At 38.4% G+C, this 23840-nt stretch overlaps 1 protein-coding gene across 1 annotated transcript in view; it reads right to left on the bottom strand.

The window, feature by feature from the left end:
* SLC24A3 (solute carrier family 24 member 3) overlaps nucleotides 1-23840 on the bottom strand; it is a 205924-nt gene that overhangs the window by 35807 nt on the left and 146277 nt on the right. The window contains exons 5-12 of the mRNA XM_087721891.1: nucleotides 23139-23223; nucleotides 20019-20122; nucleotides 11563-11637; nucleotides 8994-9019; nucleotides 8168-8221; nucleotides 5902-6041; nucleotides 2741-2901; nucleotides 1668-1947 (exon numbers count right to left, since the gene is read on the bottom strand). Of these exons, the coding sequence (XP_087578017.1) occupies nucleotides 1668-1947; nucleotides 2741-2901; nucleotides 5902-6041; nucleotides 8168-8221; nucleotides 8994-9019; nucleotides 11563-11637; nucleotides 20019-20122; nucleotides 23139-23223 (925 nt within the window). The remainder of the gene's footprint in view (nucleotides 1-1667; nucleotides 1948-2740; nucleotides 2902-5901; nucleotides 6042-8167; nucleotides 8222-8993; nucleotides 9020-11562; nucleotides 11638-20018; nucleotides 20123-23138; nucleotides 23224-23840) is intronic.

Raw genomic sequence — 23840 nt, 5'->3', positions numbered from 1 at the left:
TACTAAATTCAGGGACCCTGATCAGATCATTTTAAGTACAATTTAAAATCCTTTTTTTGTAGGAAATATGGCCTTCCAATCTATAAAATTAAAAATTCAAAGATTTATTTATTCAATTTATTCAATTTCTATAGCTACCACCTCAACCAGGGGATTCTAGGTGGCTTACACTTCTAATACTATAAAACAATTAAAAGCATTAAAACAATTTAAAACATCCACAAAATAAGTACAATAGCAACCACAATGATTAATCAGCAAATAGTAAAACCAAGTAATGGGGCCCTTAGACCAGAGTTCCCCAACCTTTCCAGCTTTGCAGAATGGCAGGGAGAAGAGAGGGCATGGTTACGCATGAGCGGTGGGCAAGGACTCATGCGTGCAGCCCCATTTGTGCAAGTGGCAGGCATGCGTGTATGCAGGCACTTACCCACAACTCACACAAGCGGGGATAGGCATGTGCATGCATGCACTCGCCCGCCACTTACATGGCCCGGTTCCGAAGGGCTGAAGGCCTGGCAATGGGCCGTGGCCCAGGGGTTGGAAACCCTCACCTTAGACAGTTGATTCCTTATTAGAAACTCTAGATTGGGAAGGTGACCAAGGCCAATGAAGTATGAGCATGTTTATTGCTGCCAAATTGGAATGAGAGATTAGAGAGATTTCAGTTTCCATCTCACGATATTCACCACTTTTATTTTAAATAATCAAATAATGATTTCTTTTTTTAGTATTTTTCAAAGGTTCTCTAGTCTCTCTAGGTTCTCTAGGCCACAGCACCAGACCCTTTGCAAACTGGCTGCGGAGAATTCTCAATTCTTCCTCAGTTAGGCAAAGAAACAGGAAGTATTTCGTGGATGCTTTCAGTGCAGAAGTAGCTTTCCAGAAGGTCAGAAAGTTTTACTGTCCTCCCCGCTCCAGTGTTAGTGGTAGCACATGTCAGTAACATTGCTCACTCATTACAAACGCTTTGCAATCAGCAGCATTCAAAAAGAGGGAGTGCTCTAATTCTAAAGCATCCTATCAGGAAGAGCCAAAACAGAAATGTTTCCTAATTCATATTTTGCTTTCAGCGCAACAAATATTAATTGCTTAATAACTAAAGCAAAAACACAAACATTTCTGAAATTTCTTCAAGAGTCCATAGACCTGTAACGTTATTCTTTGGAAGTGGAAAACATAAATATAATATAAAACAATATAAGAGGATTTTGTAAGATTTCCCCCTAAAAGATGAGAAGGCAACTTGGTGCTACACAAAATATTTAGAACAAGATCCACAATCCCATTCTTGCTAGGGTTGGTGGAAATTGGAGTCCTCCGGGATTGGGCGGCCTATAAATTTAATAAATGAAATGAAACTTCTGGGAAACATTGGGTTGCTTATCTTAACCCAAAAGGAAAAATTACTTTAAACTGTCAAATCCTACATAGAATATGATGAATATAGAAAATAATATTTGGCATTTATTATTTCAAAGAATACAATTATTTAAGAACAGTAAATTAATTTGAATTAATTTTGTCTGTATGGAAAAAGAATTGAAGGGAAGGGAAAGTTTAGAAGATTATACAGATGAAATTAGGTATTTCATCATTAAGGAATGATGAAAGATAAGGATTTGAAATGTTAAGGAAAGATAGGTAGAAACAAAGGAATTTCTTACATGGTGGATCAAAAGGAGTGTAAGGGCCTTGGTCGTCGTCGTCGTCATCATCATCATCTTCCTCCTCCTCATCATTCTCATTGTTTTCATTGTCATCATTTTCGTTCTCTGTTTCATTGCCACCTGCAGCAGCCTCCTCATCTCTCCTGGTTCCATTCGTGCTTCCTTTAGCAGAGTTGTTGAGCCCTGATCCATTCTCCATGGTATGTTTGAAAGGGACCTTGATGGCTATCTCTGATTCTCCATTGGTATACACTCGGCTGTTGATTAATCTTTGTCTCTGGAAGAAAACAAAAACAAAGTGAAACCTGCAGGCATTTTAAAAAGACAAATAAACCGAATGAAAAGATAAAAGAGATGTGCAAAACGAAATGACCAAATTATTTGTTCAAAAATATTTGACTGATGCCAATATGATGTCACAACATTGTGATTTTAAAGCGCATGTAACTTTTATTGATGCCTTAAGCCTTGTATACTACATATAAAAGGCTGAATTCAATAGCACTTGAATAGACAGAGAATGTTTTATTTTTAAATAATTATTAATCTTTTAACTTTAAATATGTTTGCAAATAACCAGAGATTTAGTGCTGGTTGATTTTTGAGGAACCTGAGCTTTTATAAGAGCTCCAAAGGCTAATGAAACCATCCCAATGACAAAGATTCTGGAAGTGAATGGGAGGAGTCAGATTATTACATACCATATCAAATTCTGGTTTGCCAGGAATTAACAGCCTGCAGACCCAAATATTCCCTTTATGTCCTCTTATAACTGAGTGCTGCAAGCACACTCAGAATGTAGTGCTTTTACTGTGTTATATGAACCACAAATTCTGGCTAACCAAATTCCTGTTAGTATGAAGTTATCAAGGTACCAGGGAAACCTTCTGGGTAAAAACTATCATCCCCTCAGGCAGGAGAAAATTAGGACTGAACAGAAGAGACCATTCCTTTCCTGCTTTCTTCCTGCTAAGATAATGCTTTCTGAGCAGGATGAAAGGTGGCAAAAGTTAACAGTTGGAGTAAGAGAAAGGGTGGTTTGTAACTTTTGAATAAAACCTAGTAAATACCTCATTGATCAACATGCGACTGGCCATGGAGAGCCGGGTTCTGGGAGGAAAGTGACTTGTGATCATAATCCGGAGTCCAGCCTCTGAAAAGGATAGCTGGTGTGGATATGCAGACAGCAATTCATCCACCATGATTACAGAGGCTTTGTGGTGGAAATTCCCTTTTTAAAAAAATTAACAGAATTGGAAGGAAAAATGTCTTTTGCATCATCAATCTTTCTTATCTGAAAGTTCTACAAGATATGATATTTTTGGCCTTAATTCCATGTAACATTTTAGTAGCATCTCCCTAATTTTTAAAAACATACAATAATTAATTCTGAAAAATCTATATGTATTGAGTCCATTCACCACTGTCTTTTGAAGGTTTGAAGGTTTGAAGTTTTATTTTATTTATATGCCGCCCTATTCCCTGAGGGACTCAGGGCGGCTAACAAACCCAAAGGGGGGGGTGGGGAGGTAAACACAAAGGAAATACAACAAAGAAGGTACAAGGGAATTTAAAAGACAATCAACAGTCACACAATTCGAGAGGGGAAGGGAACTCATCAACCCCAGGCCTGCCGGCACAGCCAGGTTTTAATGGCTTTACGGAAGGCCTGGAGAGAAGTGAGGGTCTGAATCTCTGCGGGGAGTTCATTCCAAAGGGCCGGAGCAGCCACAGAAAAGGCCTCTATTTTGCCTCTATTATCATATTTTTGTATCTGCTAATGTTGGCCAAATATATTTTTGGATAAACACTACAAAATTCTAGATATTTATATATAATTTATAATAGAAAAATAAATTGTAGGTAACTTTATGATGATAATTTATGGATATATACTGTACCAGAGGTATATGGATGCTTAATTTTATAAATTACAGATTTTTGTTCCTAACCAGCTTACAGACTAGAATAATAATCCACTATGCTCTCGACACTGCTGATCTATATCTTATGCTACGTGGTAAGCTACAGATGTAACAAATTACAAAATATTTAATATTATTGTTTGAGCCATTCAGTCTCCTAATGCAGACAGCAGCTTAGTTTCCAAAGTAGAATATAATTGGGCATTGTCCTCCAGATAATATTTCTTACTAAATCTAAAAAGGTTTTTAGCTGCACATGTAAACAGATGGAGTGCTGTTGTGATTAATAGTAGAATCCTATACAAGTCTATTAAGAAATACTTTTCTATTTTTGTTTGTACAGTAGTCCTCAGCTTACAACTATTTGAAGTTACAATAGCACGGGAGAAAAATAACTTATTACTGGTTTTTCACATTTATGATCACTGCCGCATCCCCATGGTCATGTGTCCTGGAAGTCTTGGAAGCTAAGCAGGGTTGGAACTGGTTTTGTGCTTGGATGGTGAGAGGAATCCAGGGAATTCAAGAGATGAAATGTATAATAGGAAGTTGAAAAACATCTCAGGAAAAGATAGCATCCAACTACTTCTATACTGTTGCCAAAGAACTTGAGTCCAAGACATTTTGCCTTTACTTAAAAGTTCCCACTTTCCCACTTTTGACCTAATAACATTAACTTAAAAAAAAGGTAAAAATGGCCACTGTCTTAGTCCCCCAAATTGCCTACTCCTTTTTTGGAAAGTTTATGTATAAGTGGAGGCCCTCTCTTCATGTTCTTCCCCACAATCTGAGATTAGATATTGTGTCCATACATACTGCTAAACCAGGATTTTTCATAACAGCTGGTTGAACAAATTAATGACCTGGTTCAGATGTAATGCTAAGACATCAAACTAAGTTTATTTTATAACATTGTTGTGCCAGATTTGGCCCATAGGTGTCACTCCACCTCCAGATTCTGCTAAGGGGGCTGAAGAACACTTGCAGCTCCACATAAACCCTTAAATATTGACAAGAGATTTCTCTTTAGCTGTGTACTCCCATCATTCCTTCAGCCGACTTTGAAGGATGCAAATGCTAGTGATACAGCACTTCTGCTGCCTGTCTAAGGACAAGTAGGCAAATGAGAGGGAGGGAGAGAGGCAGGCTGAGAAGACTTGCGAAAGTAGACATGGTAAAGGGAGGAATGCTCAGTTATTTCCACTATTAGCAGAAAAAGCTGAGTAATTTGTTAACTCTTTGAGCGAATGAAGTTTGGTTTCTTCCTTCATCAGGTTTGAAAACTGGCTATTAATGACAATGAGAATGGACTCATTTTGGCTCTTCGCTTTGTTTTATTTAAGATCTTCCTATCTCATTCTTCAGCTAAATCTGAAAGCGCATCTAAAGTAATGATTAAAGGAATGCTTAGTGACAACAGAAAAACGGTTTACTTCACTTATTATATAAAAAATAAATATAGTATATAAAAGCTGAATGTTTAAAAACGGAATACAGGAGTTTCCAAATTGTATTCAATGTGGCTTAATTTACAGTGAGATAGTGATATACAAACCCGTGCCAGAATATGAAGCATCTAAAACAGTTTATAAAAGGAAATTCAGTTGGTTCAACTAGCACTAGAACCTTATACAGTTAATAGAAAAATATATATATACCACATCCGAGGCTAGTAAAATATTTCAAAATCTGCTGAGAAAGAGTTACTCTACTGTACTCATAAAACCTAACTCCAACTAGCCAACCCACCCCCTCTCTCCTTCCTTCCTTCCTTCCTTCCTTCCTTCCTTCCTTCCTTCCTTCCTTCCATCCATCCATCCATCCATCCATCCATCCATCCATCTGTCTATCCTCTGCTTGGCGCTCTCCTTGAAATTGATTTATATTACAGTTAGGTTCAGTGGGGTGGGTAGAAGAGAAAGTAACCTTAACACAACCAGTTGTGCCCAATGGTTGCTATGTGCAGCAAATAATAGCTTTGGAGTTGGGACTTGTAAATGAGGGTCCATATCATTGCTATTGATTTGATTGGAAAATAGAATGGATGAAATTCAATTGGATCAAAAATAATTTGGATTTGGATTTGGATTTTATTCAATTTGTAGGCCGCCCTATTCCCCGAAGGGACTCAGGGCGGCTGAACAGAGCCAAGGAGGGGAAATTACGAAAAGTAAGACAAAGACAATCAGACAATACAAACAGTTTAAAAGCACAACAGACACAGCAAATTCGAGTAATGCCTAAATTGTCCCTGAGTATCTAGCTCATTAAATGTTAGAGTTCTATAAGCAAGCAGGTTGACTTACTGGAACCTTTCTTTAGTAATACCACTGTAGCATCACAATTACTGCTGTCATCCATCTCAGTATTATTTGCTAATCCATTCACCATATTTGTTACATTCTTTGTCCTCCGTTCAAACATATGCCGAAGATTGGCATTAAATCTACAAAAAGAGGAAAGGAATTAGGAATTATTTTAAGCACCGTTAGATGCTATACGACCCCTGGTCTCATTTCAGATTCCTGGCTGAACGCGGCGGGGGAAGCAACAGAGCAGCTACTTTTGAATTATTGTCTGGGAAGGCCCAGACAACTTTCATTTGCAATCCTGCAACCTTTTACTTTACTGCTAAAGAATGCTTCTTATTGGGGCACCTTCATGAGGCCCAGTATTTGATGTTTTTGCCTGGTTACATGATGTAAGGCAGTGTTTTTCAACCTTTTTGTGCAAAGGCACACTTTTTTCATGAAAAAAATCACGAGGCACACCACCATTAGAAAATGTTAAAAAAATTTAACTCTGTGCCTATATTGACTATATATAAAGTAATTTTCCCACGGCACACCTTACACTATGTCACGGCACACTAGTGTGCCGCGGCACAGTGGTTGAAAAACACTGATGTAAGGAATCAATTCGGCTCCAGCTGGCCCTATAACCTGTCCTTCATTTTAAGAGCTTGTTTTGTGATATGAGGATGTCCCATGGTGATGTTCCTCATAATTTTGCTTGTGCTGCCAATTGAATAAAAATTTAACCTGGATCAGAAGTTACTGCTTTGTTCATGTTTTTATTTACTTTTGCTATTAAGAGTCTGATTATGCAGAACCGTGACACTATCCTCTCCTAGTTTTCGCATGCTTTGTGATTATGTTGAGAGTCAGAATTCAACTCTTGGATAGGTAAATCCTGTTTATAAATTCATAGTTTATATTAAATGAGCACGGATATTTTTTGTAAAGTAAAAATAATACATATGATGAAACCTATAGGAACAAGTTTCTATGACTTGCATTAATTAACATTCACTGATCTCAAAACAGTTAAGCCAAGTCAGACCTGCTTAATACTTGGACAGGAACTACCAATAAATGCAGGGCTATAAATTAGACTTGGCTGTAGAGGAGACAAAAGCAAATGATTTCTGTATTGTTGCCAAGGTAACTTCACGGACACATCTAAGTAGTCATCAACAGCAGAGTTCGGCTTGCAGAAATCTTGGGCTTTGCTTTACTTGATGTATTTATTCGTTTCCCATATTTCTATACAGTCCAGCTATATTTGTGTACCGAGCTCTTTTGTTTCCTTCAATAATCTTCTGTTTGTCTATTCTATGAAATATTCTGGGTAACCACTTTCCCCCGCCCCCCGCCAGCTGTGGGCTAGTTATGAGACAGGCTGCAATATGGCTGGATTTGCCACATCTGGATTCCAGAAAGTCAGATGACCCCACGGTTGAAACAAAGAGACACAGAGAATATTAAATCTTGCAGGTGACCAGGTTTTTTCCCCTCATATTTAATTTAATTTAATTTAAAAAATTTATATGCCGCCCAATCCCGAAGGACTCTGGGCGGCTTACAACAAAGAGAAAAAAAAACGGTTTAACGGTTTAAAATCGCAGCACCACATACATTCATTCTAATCGGGGCTGGACCTCAACAGTGAGGTCAACAGCCCCAGGCCTGCCAGAACAGCCAGGTTTTTACAGCTTTCCTGAAGGCCATGAGAGTGGGTATGGTCCAGATCTCTGGGGGTAGCTGATTCCAAAGGGTCGGAGCAGCCACAGAGAAGGCTCTCCTCCGGGGGCCCGCCAGCCGACACTCTCTGGCTGACGGCGTCTGAAGGAGGCCCAATCTGTGGGATCTTACTGGCCGATAGGAGGTATGTAGCAGTAGGCGGTCTCGAAGGTACGCTAGCCCTAAGCCATGTAGGGCCTTAAAGGTAATAACCAACACCTTGAATTGCGTCCGGAGACCAATTGGTAGTCAGTGCAGCTCGCGGAGGACAGGTGTAACCTGGGTGTACCTCGGTGCACCCACTATCGCTCGCGCGGCCGCATTCTGGACTAATTGCAGTTTCCGAATGCTTTTCAAGGGTAGCCCCCATATTTTGCTAATATGACAGTAGGATGAGCAATGATAGAAAGTGGAGAAGCCAAGGGGATGATGGTGGGGGAACCAAGATGTCTCTCCTAATAAAAATGGGAAGATTTAACTGCCAAAGTGTACAAAAATTGCACTCTATCGAGGAGAAGCTTTCAAGCGGGCCGGGACACATTGTACTTACTTCATGATAAGAATGTAGATGAAATACATCAGCACTAGGATTAAGGATTCCCACCTGTGATCAGCCAAGGAGGAAAAAAGGAAAAAAAATAAACAGCACAGTTCCATGACTATGATTGTCTTCTCTTCTGAAATTCAGGCCAATGATACAAGGAAGGGTGAATGATGACAAGTGCGCAGCATAGAGGGCAAGATACCCTCTAATAATAATATTGCTTATGGAGAGTGAGATGGCACATGATAGTGAAAGGAGAAATCTGAGGTATCAAAAATGAAGCTGGCTGGACAGGGAGAAGGCATAGCAGAGTGACTGGGCAAAATGTACAACTGAAAACAGCATGCTAATTCTTTTCAACCTCTGACCTTGAGGTGGCACTCATTCTCTTGAGATGTGACTGTGCGAAGAATAAATCCCTAAAATGTTGGGCCAAACTATAAGTCTTAGTCTATGTGTGTCCCAAATCCAATGATTTGGAATGGAAGGATCATCTGACAAAAGAGCTAGCAATATATAATGGACATGACACAGCTCATCATAATCATTCACTAAAACCTGCAGTGCAATTCCTTATTACCAAGCTTCCCTTTATATATGTGAATTTGGCATTACATTTAAGGTTGGTTGGGAGAATTACTTTGTTCCTGAGGGCTGATCCAAAAGTCCTGGGAAAAAAGGTTTTCTCTTTTAATTAAAAAAAAAAAAAGATTTCGACAAATCATTCTATTATTTAATTGTCCTGAAGGATAGAAAATGGTCCCTGAGCAGTTTAGCAGAACACTGGTTTTTCTACTTTTTTTAATTGGCAAATGACAACCGTACTACTTACCAAACAACTTTTTCATCATAAATAAACTGAGGGGGGGAAATGAAAAAAAAAACATATTACTGTGAGGAACTGCTAATAAAATATCTTTTGCTTTTTAAAAAAGAATCTCATATCTCAGTATTTTATGCTGGCTCTGTAACCCAAATTATTCTACACATTTCATTCTCCCAGACTCCATAAGCATCTGTAATGTAGAACTACATACATTACATGTAATTTTTGTTTTAAATTAACATGTGAATTAGAGCAAAAAGGCAGAGTTTAAATAAATCACAGTTATATTTATAAATGCCATTTCAGAGTTTGAGTTTCCAATTTAATTATCCAACAGCAATTTATCTAATTTTAAATAAAATGCACATATTAAATCATATAGAGAGGCAAATAAGTGGGATATAAAGTTCCGTTAAGTAGTTGTATGTGCAACACACGAGACTCTCTCACTTTGCACTGTGAACTTCATGTAAAGAACTCAGTTAGCAATAGCAATAGCAGCTAGACTTATATACCGCTTCATAGGGCTTACAGCCCTCTCTAAGCGGTTTACAGAGTCAGCATATTGCCCCCAACAATCCGGGTCCTCATTTTACCCATCTCGGAAGGATGGAAGGCTGAGTCAACCTTGAGCCGTTGAGATTTGAACAGCCGAACTGCAGAAGTGCAGTCAGCTGAAGTAGCCTGCAGTGCTGCACTCTAACCACTGCGCCACCTCGGCTCAGTGGACAAATAGCTAGTCATATGGCATCTTTCTGAATAGCGCCACTATTTTCATGTATTGTAAGTGCATTCATTTGAATAGTGCATCATATATCCACCTTTCCATTGATGTCACTTTATACACACATATCAATTCTGAATGTGGGAAAACTTTCTAAGATTCAAGCCTTCCATCTCCATATTGAAATTGCAGTCCCTGATTTTAGCAGTTCCTTCTGCAATCAACATATAGCTCTACTCCTCTTCTGCAAGGTCCACCAGGAAGAAGCTTTCCTCTATGTGACCACCAGGGTGCACTGACATTCTGTGCTTCCACTTAACTTGTGTCCTTTTTCTTTCAGGTGTGCCTACAATGATGCTAGCGAATTAAAGTAACTGGAATGGATATTTAGAAGTGGTATTTGCACAGTTACACTTGTAGCTTTCTACTTCTTTTACAGTTAGATGCAGGTGTTCTGCCCTGGGCAATGAGATTCTGCTCGGGCAGCCAGTTAACTCCACGCTTAGGAATATCTTTCAGATCACGTTTATTATCAGGCATCCTTAATAGCAAAACTTACAGTTCAGTGTTAAGATTCTTCTGATTTTCCATGATCTGTCCCATCACGTAGTGTAAAAAGACATTAATTCCTCTAAACCATGCGGCTGGTGCAAAGCTACTTCTGGTAGTGCCGATGGCGATTCAGTGAGTGCCCAGTAATAAATCAATTTCCCGGGCAGAGTACCCCACTGCCCAATCAGGGGGCACAGATGTGGTCATATGTTATGGGACGACATTTCCCATAAGGTAGTTTCTTAAAGGAGACAGCTCTTAATTCCTACATTAGCTATATACTGTTGGGACAGCACAGCAGGGGTGAGATCCTACCGGTTTAACAACCACTTCACTGAGCATGCACTTTTATTTTAAAAAATGATATTTTATTTAACATTTTATTTATTTAAAAAAAAACATTTTATTGAAATGCTTGTTTTTCTTGTAATTACTGTAAACTGCTGAAAGACTGGAAAGTGAAGCTGGCATAAATAGGATAAATAAATAAAATATAACAGGAAATAAACATCTAAAGATGGGAAGGAAGGGATAACAACTATCCCTTTTGTAAACAGCACAAAATAACATCTTGGCAGTTCACAAAACGAATTTTATGTCACCGTTCAGGTATTAAAACATATTTTCTGAAAGACAACATATGTTTCGAGACTTCAGAATGTATAGCATTTGCTTTAAGTACTAAACTTTGGTGTGTTCAATACAGCTGTGGCTATCTAAAGCTGAAGCCTCACATTCTAAAGCAGTGTTTCTCAACCTTGGCAACTTGAAGATGTCTGGACTTCAAGTCCCAGAATTCCCCAGCCAGCGAATGCTGGCTGGGGAATTCTGGGAGTTGAAATCCAGACATCTTCAAGTTGCCAAGGTTGAGAAACACTGTTCTAAAGTTTTTTAGATCACAATGGACAAAATCTAAACTGTCACTAAAGGATAATGTCTGAAATTGTTAAGGAGTGTGACTTGTATTCAATTAAATGGAATGTCCAGAAGAGCAAAACAATCAATATATACTGGTTAAAACATCTCTCATTACTAAAACCTTACAAAATAGGAAGATCAACACTCCTTTGTTTGTTAAGGGCAGACAAGACACTGAGTTCACATCACATTCTTATCCAAGGTCAAATTAGCCATGGCTTATTCAGTTGTGGATTTGTACAATATATCTAATCATAAATTAGCTATGCAAACTGGGCCTATACACGAATGCAAACCCAAATTTGATTGGCTAGGTCAGTATGACATGCACACATACACAACCAAAACCTTTCTTTAGGAGAAAAAACACTCAGTACTTACCAAAATAAGTGCAGCAACCGAGCAGGTATAATACACCGAATCTCTCAAGAGACTCCAAGAAGACAGTACAACTATCTGAGAAAAAAAAAGCAAAAAGCAAAAAGCAAATGAACTGATGAGCACAAACTTTGCATCAAAAACAAATAGCAAGAATGGGTTTTTAGAATAATTTGGAAATTTTGGTAGCTGTTTCCCATATACGATTATTCACTATGAGAAATCTGAAAATGTTGCAGTTTTGAAACCCAAGGTTACTTCAAAGAAAAGTACCTAGTTCCACATGATGAGAGATTAGGTCTCTGTTCTGATTTGATACCTTGAGTTCAAAGTAAATCAAGGCAATTTAAGCCAGATTTTTACTTTTCTGAAGCAGGTTCTGCCCTGCTCTATCTTGATTCAAAACCTTCTCCAATGCTCTGCACTCCAATGTTTGATTCCGGAGCATTGCTCCACTGCAAATGATGGCTCTGCAACACACACACACACACGCACGCACGCACGCACGCGCTCACCCTCTTTCTCTCACACACACTTGAGAGACCGCCTGCTGCCAATTACCTCCACCAGACTGATTAGATCCCACAGACTAGGCCTCCTCCGAATTCCATCCGTTGGCCAGTATTGACTGGCTATTACCCGGAGGAGAGCCTTCTCTGTGGCTGCTCCGACCCTCTGGAACGAACTCCCCGTGGAGATTCGCACCCTCACCACCCTCCAGGCCTTCTGCAAAGCCCTTAAAACCTGGCTGTTCTGACAGGCCTGGGGCTAAAGAACCGTGCCCCTATCTCGAATGGTATGATTGTTGCGCTTTTAAATGCGCAACATTGTTTTATGTTGTTGTCAAATTGTTTGCATCCCCCCTTCCCTTGTTTTGAGCTGTGAGCCGCCCTGAGTCCCCCTCGGGGGAAAAGGGCGGCATACAAATGAAATAAAATGAAATAAACAGTAAACAGTAACACACAAGCATGGCAGGGATTGACATTGGTTGTATGAAATATTGATGGAAGGGATACTGGTTTCCAGTGACGTGCAGTGAGGTTTATGGCTGGTGAGGCACTGACACAGGGGTTTCAAATTTTTTTAGACTTGCAGACTTCAACTCCCAGAATTCCATAGCCAGGCATGCTCAGTTCCGATTTAAAGCGACAGCATTTGTTTTTCTCCTTTGCGAAAAAGTTTTCCTTCATTCTTTTTCTTCTCAGACTAGATGAGGCACCTCGTTCTCCCGCCTCCTCCTGTAGAGGGCACTTTTTTTTACAGGCTTTTTAAAACAGTTAAGCACTAAGCAGAGTCATCCACTGTGACTTTGGCAGCAACTAGCTCAGCCTTTTTCCTTTTAGATTTTATTTTCCTTTTCATGATGACAGTGGTGAGGCTCTGCCTCCCCTGCCTGCACATCCCTGCTGGTTTCCTTAAATGATAACTCTATCTGAAATTTAAAGTAACCCTTTTAATTAGACAATGAGTGAGCCTTTGGGATGGGTAGCAAGCTAATAGGCAAATGGGCTCTGGGGCACTGACAAGGCAGCCAAGCAGTCAGCTAGAGAGACCGGGGAAAAGCAGATCTTAGTACATTGCATTTGCAGGGCTCTTTTGCATTCAGACAAAGGTAAACCTGCAGAATGAGGTGTCTATGACAGGTCTTGCTGACTGAAGCTGGATTGTCAGTTTGGCTTGGGAGATACCAGAATGACTGTTGTGTAAAAAAGGAGGCAGGAGAGGAACAAGATGAGGCACTGGCAGAGAAATGTTGCCTCCTCCTTCCCTGTGCAAATGAGTCGGTCTGTTCCACCTTTCTTCAGGCTTGGAATAGACCCACCACAGTTATTCATTGGGGGGCTGGTTTCTTTAGTTTGGGGGCTTGAACAATGGCTCAGCTTTCAGAAGGGAAGCACACGCCTCTGAAAGGGATGGGTTTTTCTGAGAATCCTCACAGCAAGAAGAGAATTCTTTTTTTTCTTTTCTGAAACCATGTTCCAGAAGTGGAAACAAGTCAGGGCAGACTATCCCATACAAAGTATGTGTCGAACTATTTCTGAATCTGACCTTGGATGTGGACCAAGAGATCACTTATGAACATATATGAACATTTATGGGGGGAGGGGGAGAATAATTATGCCAGCAATTAGAAAGAGATTTATGATCATTAGTGACAGATTTATTATTGGTGCTGGCATCTTGGTTTTAGTGAAAACTGAAAATTGACCCTAGTAGAAGCCTCTTCTTTTGCTTCTTCGGTGCAAGAAAAGAGGAACACCTTTTCTCCTAAGAAACTAAGCTATATATGTTTAAGAATTGAGATGACAAAATCAGATGGCATCTGGCAAAATTCCATTTTTGAATGCTGAGTGATATAGATTCACCCAAGCACTATATATATATATGTATATATGTATATATGTATGTGTGTATGTGTGTATGTGTGTATGTGTGTATGTGTGTATGTGTATATGTGTATATGTGTATATGTATATATGTATATATGTATATATGTATATATGTATATATGTATATATGTATATATGTATATATGTATATATGTATATATGTATATATGTATATATGTATATATGTATATATGTATATATGTATATATGTATATATGTATATATGTATATATGTATATATGTATATATGTATATATGTATATATGTATATATGTATATATGTATATATGTATATATTAGATTTTTACAACCCCTGGTAAGCCCCAATTATGGGAGGAAGCTAACTGTTTCCATCATCTGTCATTCGGCTCGTCACAAGAGTCCATCACGACAGAAACCCAATATTTTTACTTTTGCCTTTGTTATATTTGTGTATTTAGCAGCACAAATAAAAAAACACATATATGTATATATGTATATATGTATATATGTATATATGTATCTATGTATCTATGTATCTATGTATCTATGTATCTATGTTTCTATGTATATATGTATATATGTATATATGTATATATGTATATCTCTATATCTCTATATCTCTATATCTCTATATCTCTATCTCTATCTCTATCTCTATCTCTACATCTCTACATCTCTACATCTCTACATCTCTACATCTCTATCTCTATCTCTATCTCTATCTCTATCTCTATCTCTATCTCTATCTCTATCTATCTCTATCTCTATCTATCTATCTATCTATCTATCTATCTATCTATCTATCTATCTATCTATCAATTTATCTAGTTATTCAGGTTTTCTCCCGCGTAAAGTTGGAGATGTCTTGGCGACGTTTCGATGAAGTCTCATTCGTCATCTTCAGGCTACTTCAGGCTTGGTGCTTCCAGGAGCAATGTGAGATCTCGGCTGTTTCTTCCTTTTAACTGCCAGTGGAGGTTTGAACTGATTGTGTGGGGGCTTGGCTGTGTCCTAATTGGGTGGAGGTGTGTTCTGATTGTTTGGGGGTTTGTGAAAACACACACACACACACATATAATGTGTTTCCAATTCACTCCTTGTTATGCTAATAAATATTTCAATTTGTCATAAAAACAAGCTTTCCAAAATATGAATATCTCTGATTTGCATTCTGAAGGGATTTGATTCATTATATCAACACAGGTCTCTTATTGCCCCATTGCTGTCTCATTTTGCCACTGCATTAAGGTGAGGCTTGAGTTATTGTCATCAAATTCAAAAATCACTCTGTGGGCTGCAATACTAGGATGTTTCAAGTCAGTTTGGTGGTAATATATTTCACACTGGCTGTAGAATTCCGATTCCATACAACGATATATTCTTTTAAGTTTATTTAGTGGCATGAATCAAGACTATATTACATATTATTTAAAATAACCCTGCATTATTTATAACATCTAGTTCATTTAGTACATCATATGCTGCAAAGTTTTTCAGAGAGTATTTTGTATCAAAACAATTACACCCAAAATCATTTTACAGGGCAGCAAGTTCACGTAAACAAGCATGATAAAAGAGATCAAAGACTGAATCCATTTGAATTACGGTACTTGTAGTCGGTAAAATGCAGAACTGGAAAAGAGAAGCAGCATTTGAATTATCGCTGCTCAAAGAATATTTGGCACCAATAAATTGGGCAGAACCCCCACTCCACCACCCAGGTTATATCCTAACTAACTACTAGTCACCCAACTATGCATCTAGCCATCTATAGGATTTCTTTCTTATATGACAGTTTAGTTTGATAAAGTTTATAAGACCTATAATCTTCAGATTAAAATCAGGGAGGAGATTCTGTTGGGCAAACCTGCTGTAGTTGTGGGTCCTTCATTGTCTATTTCTATGTTGCTAAATAGTACATTTATTTTACATAAAATTAGTACTTCATTTGCCAGACCTGGGATGGCTTAGTGCTTTGCAAGAGTTAGTGCTCGTTGGTGCTAACAATACTTTATGGATATAACAGATTAATTGCTATTGGGAATAATGTGAGGGCTTAATCCTCTTCCTTAATCCTGGCACAACACAAATATATCCTCATACTATGTCATCCTTTCATGCCTAGCTCATAACTGAGGCAACTCACATGGTCTTTAATTACTCTGGCTTCAAGACAGTATTTTTGAGTATGATATGGCATGCTTTCCTAATAATAGGATTGCTGATCTGTTCAGGGGATGCTGTGAGATGGTATCTGTCCAATTTTTACTAGCCACTTTTGTTCTGCCACTTTAACACCGCCATTCCTTTGCAGCCAATAACAGTCTGCTTGCTACCTATTACCTCTTTCCATTTCATCCCAAAATCCCCTCCTTACCTTCTATCTCTCAGCAGGCTATTTTTGAACAAAGGCATAGTGCATTCAATCTTTGTTCAGAAATAGTCCATCTGACAGCAGGAACACTGCAGAGTTCTCTTCCCCTTTAGCCTTGTACCTTCTCTGTGTTGATTATCTGTCAGCTGGGCATGAACAGATCTTAATTACCTTGTTTCACCTTTAAAAAGATATAGGTTGCCCGTATACTCCAAAGGTTCAGGGCAGTGGTGAAATTCAAATTTTTTTTGCTACCGGTTCTGTGGGCGTGGCTTGGTGGGTGCGACAGGGGAAGGATATTGCAAAATCTTCATTCCCACCCCACTCTGGGACCAGCCAGAGTTGGTATTTGCCAGTTTGCCGAACTACTCAAAATTTCTGCTACTGGTTCTCCAGAACCTGTCAGAACCTGCTGAATTTCACCCCTGATTCAGGGATGCCCACAGAGTAGAACAAAAAGTAAAGATGGTGACATTGATCATGTGATACAGAGGCTTTTGGGATGTGAAAATACGAAATGAGGTTTCCAGTTGCTAAAATAAACATATGGAAAGCTTCAGATGGATTATTCATTCCAAAGTATTTGTTTATAGGACTCAAGTGACTGCCATTACTTCCAGAGCCAAATAGAAGATGCTAAAAGATAGGAGTTGTTTAAAAAGTGCTTTATCTTAAGTCAGGTATCAAATTGGTACATGATTATTGCAAAATCACTCTTGTGTAATTGCTGTGATGATGCAAAAGGCAGTGTGTTTCATAAATTATATTTCTTGAATGGTCTGATTGGGATTATTTTACTTTCAATGCCATTTACATTACCATCTAATGCCATTTATAATAGTTTCCTTTGTTATCCTGGTTATGTAATTTTGCTACTCTCTTCATGAACACCCAAACAAGCAACTCTCTCTCCAACAAAGTTTAGCTTTATCAGCAGCAAACGGGGAGAACTAAGTGTGAAAAGATGTAAAGAAAATTCCACTGGGAAATTCTCTTATAGTAGACCTCAGTTTCCCACGTTTTAGAATTTAACTGAAAAAAACACACACCTATCCATCCCCATGCTTCATTTAGGCTGCAAATCCTTTTTATCTTTTAAAATACTACCTGTGTTTTTCGATAATAAATAAATAAATAAATAAATAAATAAATACATACATACATACATACATACATACATACATACATATTTACAGGAGTTGGTGCTATTAGGAGAACTAACCCATCAACCTTTGCTACATGGACTAGCTTTTTTTCTTTTTTGAAAATTAGGGGTTTGATTCTAAATAAGATATATTACAAGGAGACCTCTACCAAATACATCTAGGATAAATTCCTAAATTTCTTCCCTCCCTTTGCTTTCCAGGAGGTGAGAAAAGCCTTCCATTTCAGTGGGGTTCATGTAAATGAGGAAACAACAGATTTTGTCTGTCTAGGCCCTAGGATTTAGCATGTGATTTTATTGTATAAGAATTCCCTTGGGCCTATAATGTATCATAACAGAATAACATTCTACGTCAACTTCATCTAGAATTGAATATTTTTTTAAAAAAAGAAATCCTTGTGGATTTTCAGGGGTTACTCATCTAGTCTGAACAAATATTCAGGTGCCACATTTTGTTAGGATGAATGGAACAGCTATACAAATAGAAAAATTGAGTATTAATACCTTTTCTCCTGAATTTAATTCTCTTCCCTGTATTAATCATTAACTAGACAGATAGTTCTGTAATAGACACTAAATATGGCATAATGCTTCATGCTTCACTAATCTCCTGACCAAATTACTATAATGCATTATATATGGTTCTAGTTTCAAAAGTCAATTGAAAATATGATTGTCAGAATTTTACCTTCTGGAGTCAGAATTAGCTTCCAACTACAATTCAAGAAACTGAAAATTATCCCTAATGTGCTAAATAGTTTGGTATTCAAATACTTCACTATGGCGAAGAGCCACAACTATTTTGGACTATAAGACAGAGAGCTTGAAGATATCTATCTATCTGTCTGTCTGTCTGTCTGTCTGTCTGTCTGTCTATCTATCTATCTATCTATCTATCTATCTATCTATCTATCTATCTATCTATCTATCTATCTATCATCTAGCTAGCTACTCATCTTGTTACTGCCACTCTGAGTGGCCGACAGTGCATTAAAGTTCCCAAATAGTGACAATCTCAAATAAGTTTAAAAAAAGAAGAATTAAAGCAAGGGTCAATATACCATATATCAGAAGTTCAAATAGATTCTCCCATCTGACAAATCCATAGTCAAAAAAGCTGGAGTTTATTTAACATCCTTCCCAAATGCCTGAGGGAAAACTAAGGTCTTTAGCATCTTACAGAAGTTGGGCCATTCAGATTTCTTCTAGCACGATTCTTTATGTAGCTGACGTCAAGAAAGAGTCATCTTGCAAAAAAGTCCAGGGGTCTGGCATTTCTTTAGGTGATGCTTTAAAAGTTTGTATTGCATTGATTCATTAAAAAAAAAAATTCTAGTGATCTCTTATTGTACCTAAAAGAAACCTGCTATTGCATTCCTATAGGAATTCCTGCATTCCTTGCTACTTGAAAAGACACCGAATGGAATTCAGTAAGGTTTTTGTTTTAGGCTAAATCTTGTAGCATTTTCATTATCCCAAAATCAATTTTATGGAAATTCTCTCCATATTCTCTCAACTAATTATTTCAGCAATGGATAAAGAAAAAAGTTGCTGACTTACATTAACATATATTGATCCAAAGATAAACAAATTTGTGGATGAACAAAAGGTTGCCCATCCTCTTACAGATAACTTCCTTCTGATAACCATATGGATATATTCACATAGTTTTAATGGCAGTAATGTGGAAATGGTTTGCTACCTTAAAAAATGCCCTTAGCAATAGTGAATAGCATCGTTCCAGGCATGTGTGACATTTTAAGTTTCACTTTCAAGTAATTGTGAAAATCAAATCCTTAAACTAAACAATTCCAGAAACTCAGGAATCTACCGTATTTTTCGGAGTATAAGATGTACTTTTTTCCCTCAGAAAAGAGGGTGAAAATCTGGGTGCATCTTATACACTGAATGCAGCATTTTTGGCCTCCTGAAACCCTGCCCCCTTTGTAAAAATGGCCATGCATAGCCTTTAGGAGGCTTTCAGAGTGCTCCTGGGGGCTGGGGAGGGCAGAAATGAGCAAAAAACAGGTTTTTTTTTTGCTCATTTCCCCCCTCCCCAGCTCCCAGGAGCACTCTATAAGCCTCCTAAAGGCTATGCATACTTTTGTTTTGACAAAAATGGGCCCATTTGCACGAAAAATGGGCCATTTTTTGCTCATTTTTGGCCTTCCCCAGCCCCCAGGGGCACTCTACAAGCCTTTTAAAGGCTATGCATGCCCCCCCTTTTTTTTGACAAAAATGGGCTCATTTTTCTGAAAAACTGGCCGTTTTTGGGAGGTCTGCAGAGTGCAAAAACTTTTTTTTAAATTTGCCTCTTCAAAATCTTGGTGTGTCTTATACTCTGGTGCGTCTTATACTCTGAAAAATATGGTACTTCTATAAATAATACCTATACTGTATATGAAGCATTTTGCACTTCCTAAAGTAAGGTTCGATAGTGGTTCTGGCAACAGAGAGATCAGGGACAAGTGATATTTGTACACATTCTCATTCTGTACAGGTTAAAAGAAGTTTTACAAATGTTTTTGAATTTCATGAATTACCTTACCTGTCCTGCAAATAGGCCACAAACCCCAATTATGCACAGGATGTTGAATACTGCAGAGCCAACAATGGTTCCAACACCTACATCTCCTTTTGTGATAAACACACCTGGGGATGGGGGATAATTTCAATGTGTTATCAAAAGGCAGACATGATTTCTGATCATGAATTAGAACTATTCAGAGTAGAACTGTAGAAAAAAATTGCATAATCTTTAAATTTTGATTAAAGTGGATAACATATGCAGAATTACAAATGCAGCCAGATGTGGTTTCTGCATGATAAAATAAAGTGAATTACAATAACATTTATCCAAAGATTTCTCAACATTTATTCAAAATGCACAGAGCCCTAACCAACATATGTCTCGAAGTAAGATAGTGAAATAAACTTCCATGTGCATTTTTAAACCAGATAGATGAGGCAAAATTAGGGGGAATAAGAACCTATTAGATCTCATCGATTAGGCCTCCTCCGAGTTCCATCTGCTGGTCAATGCCGACTGGCAACTACGCGGAGGAGAGCCTTCTCGGTGGCAGCTCCGACCCTATGGAACGATCTCCCCGTGGAGATTCGTACCCTCACCACCCTCCAGACCTTCCGCACAGCCCTCAGAATCTGGCTATCCCGTCAGGCCTGGGGCTAAGATTGTAACCCGCCCGAATGGTATGAATGTTGTGTTTTAATTACGTATTGTCTATATGTAAAAAGTTTGTTTCCCCCCTTCCCTTTTGGATTGTGAGCCGCCCTGAGTCCCCCCAGGGAAAAGGGCGGCATATAAATAAATTTCAATCTCAATCTCAATCTCAATCTCTGCTCCCAGCCATTCTTGCAAATAAGCTCTTAAAATGTGACTTTCCTTATATCCAGTCTACAGGTAGTCCTCAATTTATGACTACAATTAGGACTGGAATTTCTGTCATTAAGTTGTTGCAATTGTAAAGTGAGTCAGCACATGATTGGACCTGATTTTACAACAAATTTTTACAGCAGTTGTTAAGTGAATCGGGCAACTGTTAAGCCAATCCACTTCGCCAATTGATATTGCTTGTTGAAAACTGGCTATGAAGGTCACAAATTGCAATTTCATGACTACAGGAAGCTGCAATTGTTCATAAATGTGAGTACCCAAATTGTGATTACGTGACTTGGGGTGGTGGTGGTATGATGGTCGTAACTTTGAGGATAGACCATATATCACTTTTTCCCTAGGCTGCTGTAACTTTGAACTGTCCTGAAACGGAAAGACTATTTGTATCACATTTTTGTCTCGAATATAATAATACATAAAGGATTTCTCAGATTTGGGTGGTACTGGAAATATATTCGGGAAAAGCTGCATATATGATTGCTGAGATGCGTAAATGAAAGTATTCTGTTTTCTCCATATAAAGCAGGATACAACATTGGAGGTGTAAAGTCTCACGTTTTTTAAAACTGCACTTTTGATTGACATGAGCGGGAAGTTTTGGTATAGACCTAAGAATGCTGGACAGGTTGTTCTAACTGCATATTTCACTACAGCAACGACCCCCACCAAAGTGCGCTGCTCCCTGCCTGGCGGGAGATCTGGCAAGGAGGCCTCTGCAAACATTCCATACAGGCGTCTAACAGCCCTGCCTGCTGCTCTGGCTTCTCTCTCTTTGTGACCATACAGAAGATGCTGCAGTGAAATCTACTGTGAGAAAGACTAGAAGAGCTGATCCATCCTTCCTCAAATCAGATGCTGAGTTCCCTCTTTCAGAAATCTGCTGGTGATGGACAGTATCATATTTTCTCTATATCCTTGCTTAGTAACAACCAAACAATCTGGCCTTGCCATCTGTTACATATTCAGATGACTCCTATTAAAAATACTTATGCTGTTCTCATTCAACTGCCATTTCCTTTTTTTTAGCAGATTTTTTAAAATTATTTTTTCCCTTCTACAACACCTTACAGTCATTACATCAACATTGTTATGTCATCATACCTGTACATGTACATAATATTTCACTTCTATATTTACACACCTTTATACACAGTTCTATATATATTTATATATATATATTGTTTTTTGGCTTAATTAATTTTATTCTTGTTTTGCAGCCATTTAAGGAGCCAAGGTGGCGCAGTGGTTAAATGCAGCACTGCAGGCTACTGCTAGATCAGCAGTTCAGCGGTTCAAATCTCACCGGCTCAGGGTTGACTCAGCCTTCCATCCTTCCGAGGTGGGTAAAATGAGGACCCAGATTGTTGGGGGCAATATGCTGACTCTCTGTAAACCGCTTAGAGAGGCCTGAAAGGCCTATGAAGTGGTATATAAGTCTACTGCTATTGCTATTGCTATATTGTACCAATTGTTCCAAATTTCCGACTCTTCTTTATCTTTTAATTTCAGTGTTAATTTGTCCATCTCTGCAAAATCCAAAGTTTTTTTAATCCCTAATTCGTCCGAGGGGGTATTATTTTGTTTCCAGCATTGGGCAAATGCTTTTCTAGCTGTAGTTAGCAGATGTGTTAATATGTACTTAATTTTCTTTGCATATTTCCCTGTGATTATTCCCAGTAGAAAGATTTCGGGTTTGTATTTTATCTGTTCTCCTGTAATTTCTTGCACCCATTTCCAAATTTTTGTCCAATGTTTTTGTGTTTCCGGGCAGGTCCACCATATGTGATAATAGGTCCCTTGTACTTTTTTACACTTCCGACCCACAGGTCGGCTTCATGTTTGGGTACATTTGGGTACATTTCAATGCAGTTCATTTACTTCCAATAAAATAAAGCAGCATTCTAAGTCAGCCCTGTTCACCTCTCTTGCATTTGTGGCATAGGTGCTTCTCAGCATCCCACTCAGAAATACCAGGAATGTAATGAATGCAAGGCATGTGTTCCTAGTTAACAGACTTCTGCTAATAATCATACATAGATTTTTCAGAGTTCAAATGCTGTTGGCATCATACAAGATCCCACTTGGTCATATAGGACAATCAAACTGTCAGTTTTTCTGCCACAAAGGTTTTCTCTTCCATCAGCATTAGCTAGTTTCAGAGACACACACACTTTAGCAAAGCAGGGACACAGCCATAAATAGTAATTCTTAGTTTCAAAAATGTTAGTGGTTAGAAGTTAGTCGTTTTGTTACCTATCACAGATGTAAACAGCTCTGGAGCAGAACTGCCAGCTGCCATGAATGTTGCCCCTGCCACATCTTCACTGAGGTGCAGGCGCTGCGGAAGGAGGGGAAAAATCAATGATTGACTGATATGACTTTAAAACCTTTTTTAATGTTTCTCAAGGCATAATAAAGGAGAGAACAAAAACTAAAAACACATTTAAATTGTAGTTAAAACATCTAAGCCAGTGGTTCCCAAACTTGGCAACTTTAAGACTTCTGGACTTCAACTCCTAGAATTCTCCAGCCAGCAGAGCTGGCTGGAGAATTCTGGGAGTTGAAGTCCACAAGTCTTAAAGTTGCCAAGTTTGGGAACCACTGATCTAAGCAACTGTCATATCGATCAAATATTAGATGAGAAGCAAAAGACATCTAATACGCGCCTGAGTAAGGATGCATTGCATGGCTTGTGAAGGTTAGAACTCCAGAATTGGTTGAGCCATTTCTTCATTCATGCACTTTTTCATTAACATCAACTTCACAGATCTAGATTGATGACTGAGTACACATTTTTTCCCCTAGGCTTTGTGTACTGGTACTGATTGAGAAGTGGGGTGTTTGGTTTGGTTATCACTTATTTGTTTCCTAAATATTCTATTTTTGCTCTGCCCTGCTGAATAGCAGTTCCTACCAACTTCAATTTGCATGTTTTAGAGTTATCTTGAGCCGAGG

Source organism: Thamnophis sirtalis, unplaced genomic scaffold (genome assembly GCF_051295495.1).
Source record: "Thamnophis sirtalis isolate CommonGarterSnake01/CBP01778 unplaced genomic scaffold, rThaSir2_p1.2 scaffold_8, whole genome shotgun sequence".
NCBI classification, from domain to species: Eukaryota; Metazoa; Chordata; class Lepidosauria; order Squamata; family Natricidae; genus Thamnophis; species Thamnophis sirtalis.
Note: the sequence above shows the minus strand (reverse complement) of the source record. Positions and strands in the feature narration are given on the sequence as shown.